We start from the raw sequence: 3,467 nt of genomic DNA, 5'->3' as shown, positions 1-3,467 counted from the left end.
TCTGTCAGTATTGGGGGATTAAAGTACATTATGTATGTATGTACACGATGTGTACATTAAAAAGAAAAAAAATTAACTTAAATTATTTTAGCAAATGGCTGCAATATGACAGTGTGAAAAAATAAGGGGGTCTGTCTGACTGTGTGTCTATCTATCCGTCCGTCCGTCCGTCCGTCCGTCCGTCCGTCCGTCCGTCCGTCCGTCCGTCCGTCCATCTATCTATCTATCTATCTATCTATCTATCTATCTATCTATCTATCTATCTATCTATCTATCTATCTATCTATCTATCTATCTATCTATCTATCTATCGGTATTTGGTCAATTTAGTAGACTACAAACACAACACTTCAGGTGTTGTTCCTTTTAAGGATACTAATCTAGATACTAAATTAGATACTAAGGTGTACTTTTTGGAATAGTATTGCTCCAGTGATTTGTGTACCTTTTTCTAAAATGAACATGAAGTTTAGCTACTGATTTGATTAAAGTTGGCAAATAAACTATTTAAATCACTTTTTTTAAATCACAACCAGAAAGATTATAAAGTCAATGACAAGAATTTATATATAGTTTGTATTCATACATATTTTTAATTAATATTTTTTAAATAAATAATTATATAAAAGTCACTCACACAAAGTTCAAAAGAAAGAGCAAAACAAAGAACATTTTTAATAAATAAAAATAAAAATAATGAAATAAATATTGTTGTGATAAACTACCTGGGTTTTGCTCAAAATCATTTCACGGTACAAAATGTCACTTCTTTAAAATCTGAATGTGGTTGTCAGGCACCTTTACCTGGCCAAACCCTTTAAAATTGGCTTTCAAAAGCGAAGCATGTGGAGAAAAAAAAAAGACCTTTCGTCGATTTACCATTCTCCCATCTTGCACACAGGGACAAGTGCCACGGCTTTGTCCTAATAAAGCCTCATTTACAACAAACAATTCACGTCTGGATGAGCAAAAGGGCCTTGATTGTAACCCACAACAAATTAGAATATAAAAAGTGTCCTGAGTGCCAGGAGGTGTAACACGGTGAGAAGTCTGCAGATGTCATGTGTCGTCGTGCCATACCACCTTTGAAGAGGAGCGTGAGAAAGGAGGGAGAGGCGGCATCTCTCTTCCCGGCCCACAGTGCAGTTAATCCCACTTTATCCAAGAGAGCCGAGCTGTCAGATCTGGAGTTGGAGAGGACAAAAGCAGAGCAAACATGAGGCTTTAGATACATTTTAATGACCATTTAACAAGTCGCTGGTTTAAGGCTAACAAAGGCACACTTATTCATTAAAACCCTCCCCCTTGAAGAGCTGGAACCCTGGGATGTGGTTAACTAAAGTACACAGCTCCTTTTCAGCTCAGTGAAAATACTTGTCTTAGAAAAGGAAGTTTTTGAAAACAGATTGGACAGCTGGGAATCAACTGCACAGTCGATATAAACAATGGGAACTGTTTAATCATGTAAAACAACGCCTGCTGGAGTGACATAAGCCTCATTGAGGGCGTATTTGCATATGCGCTCCTAATAAACAAGTAATTTACCTCGTATGCCCCACAGGAAGGAAAGGAATGAAGCATTGTGTGCATGTTGCTAAATATCCAGTCTGTTCCTAATACTTTAAAACGCTGGTTTAAATGAATGAAATTGCTGCACAAATGTTTGATCTAATTTTCCTGTCATGTTTTTTAAATGATCAAAAGTGTTTTTCCAAACCGAGGAACTGAACTATTTAGTTAGTGAGTGATTGTTTAAATGTTTTATTTTATTTTTGGGATATTGAAAAGTATGAACAAAAAACAAAACAAAAAAAGAACAAATGTGCTGGAGAACAAATACTGGAGCCCTTTTCTGAATGTCCATTTTAGTTAAATCTATCTATCAGTCCATCCATCAAAGATTTCCCTGATAATATCAGTGTCATACAGAACAAAGCTAATATTTGTAGGATTTATTGCAACTTGTCTCATCTATCTATCTATCTATCTATCTATCTATCTATCTATCTATCTATCTATCTATCTATCTATCTATCTATCTATCTATCTATCTATCTATCTATCTATCTATCTATCCGTGTCGCTAATATATATAACTTCCTTTTTTTTTAATGATTGAATAAAAAGAACCGGCTACGGGTTTACGAGTCTTTCGTTTCGTGACGCTGTTTGATCGCTGTTTGACCGCTGTTTGACGCAGATGAGTCATTCTGGTTGTGTTGTATATTTCAAAAGTCATATAAATGTTTTGATTAAACTTTTCACTCAAAACTTATTTATTTTAGCTTTTTATATCAAATGTTCTCAGACAGTCATCTTACCACTCGTGTTCCAGATGGCATTGGTCTGATTCTTATAGCCGTTCTTCATGCATTCATCCACATATGACTTGGGATCACAGCCTGACATGAGGATTTCTCTGAGCAGGGCGATGTAAGCAATGGCCAGTCTTAATGTGTCTATTTTGGAGAGCCGTTTCTCGTAGGGGAACGTGGGCACGTGGCAGCGCAGCTCCTCGAATGCAGAATTGATGCTGAGCATCCTCTTCCTCTCCCGGATGTTGGCGGCGTGGCGCTGCACCTTGTACGGATGATGGGACGTCAAGCGCCGCTGGTGCTGGTGCTGCTGCTGTCTGATCTCATGGGGTTCGTCCAGTAAGGAGCTGTCCACTTCAGCACCGACCTCCAGCTGCGGAGACTGCGAGTCTAAATCCGTGAAGGTCAGCTGAGCTTCTGGGAACACGGACTGGCACCCGAAAGAGGACCAGGGGGACAGCTGACCTGTCATTGCGCTGCAGTCAAAGAGTAGTGTGTCCAGCTGAGATTGGAACTGGAAGTTAGGGTCCATTTGGCCCCAGAAGGGGAAATCCGTGGCAGCATCTTGATCAAAATCAAAAAATATGTCTTCCATTTTCCCGACTTTTTTTCTCTCTCAGATGTTTATTTTTTTTTTCCTTCTTTCAGATGCTAAAGCAGCGCCTAGAGGTTAAAGGAGAGCTCTAACTACCGTGCGTAATCTGGCTATAGCCCTGCGCGTAATGGCCATTAAATAGCTCCAGGTCTCGCTGCAGGGTGCTTGTCTCTTATTCAACAGGTTTGAAAAGGAGCTCATTAGGACGCGTGCTTCCTTCTAATGACTCAGCCAGTTCAAAAGCACTTCACTGCATAGGTGGATGCTCAAAGCACGTGTCACTCCAATCATAAAGTTATCTTAAGCCGTTTCCTATTCGGTTCAAGCAGCGGACTAATATTTACTGCACTAGCTGGATGTTCTGAAGTATTTGCATCATGCAATTAAATTGTTAGTTTAGTCGGCTGGAGCACGGGTGGCCAAAGTCCAAAACACCTGTCCTGACTAAGACCATAACTTCCAAACATGAATATAATCCTTCTCCTAAATTATATATTTTTAAAAATATTATTATTTTCAGATATTGAAACAGCTGTCTGCAAATGTAGGGTACTTTT

General features: G+C 39.1%; 1 protein-coding gene across 1 annotated transcript; it reads right to left on the bottom strand.

The window, feature by feature from the left end:
* Positions 1 to 754: 754 nt before the first annotated feature.
* Positions 755 to 2,988, bottom strand: LOC137076179 (transcription factor 15). The gene is made up of 2 exons (XM_067445122.1): positions 2,322 to 2,988; positions 755 to 1,184 (listed from the first exon to the last, which is right to left on the bottom strand). Exons 1-2 carry the CDS (start codon positions 2,908 to 2,910, stop codon positions 1,147 to 1,149), a joined length of 627 nt encoding a protein of 208 aa, XP_067301223.1. The 5' UTR covers positions 2,911 to 2,988; the 3' UTR covers positions 755 to 1,146.
* Between the last annotated feature and the right edge of the window lie 479 nt (positions 2,989 to 3,467).

This window comes from Pseudorasbora parva, chromosome 5, assembly GCF_024679245.1.
Source record: "Pseudorasbora parva isolate DD20220531a chromosome 5, ASM2467924v1, whole genome shotgun sequence".
Taxonomy (NCBI): Eukaryota; Metazoa; Chordata; class Actinopteri; order Cypriniformes; family Gobionidae; genus Pseudorasbora; species Pseudorasbora parva.
This window is presented reverse-complemented; position numbering and strand designations above follow the sequence as displayed.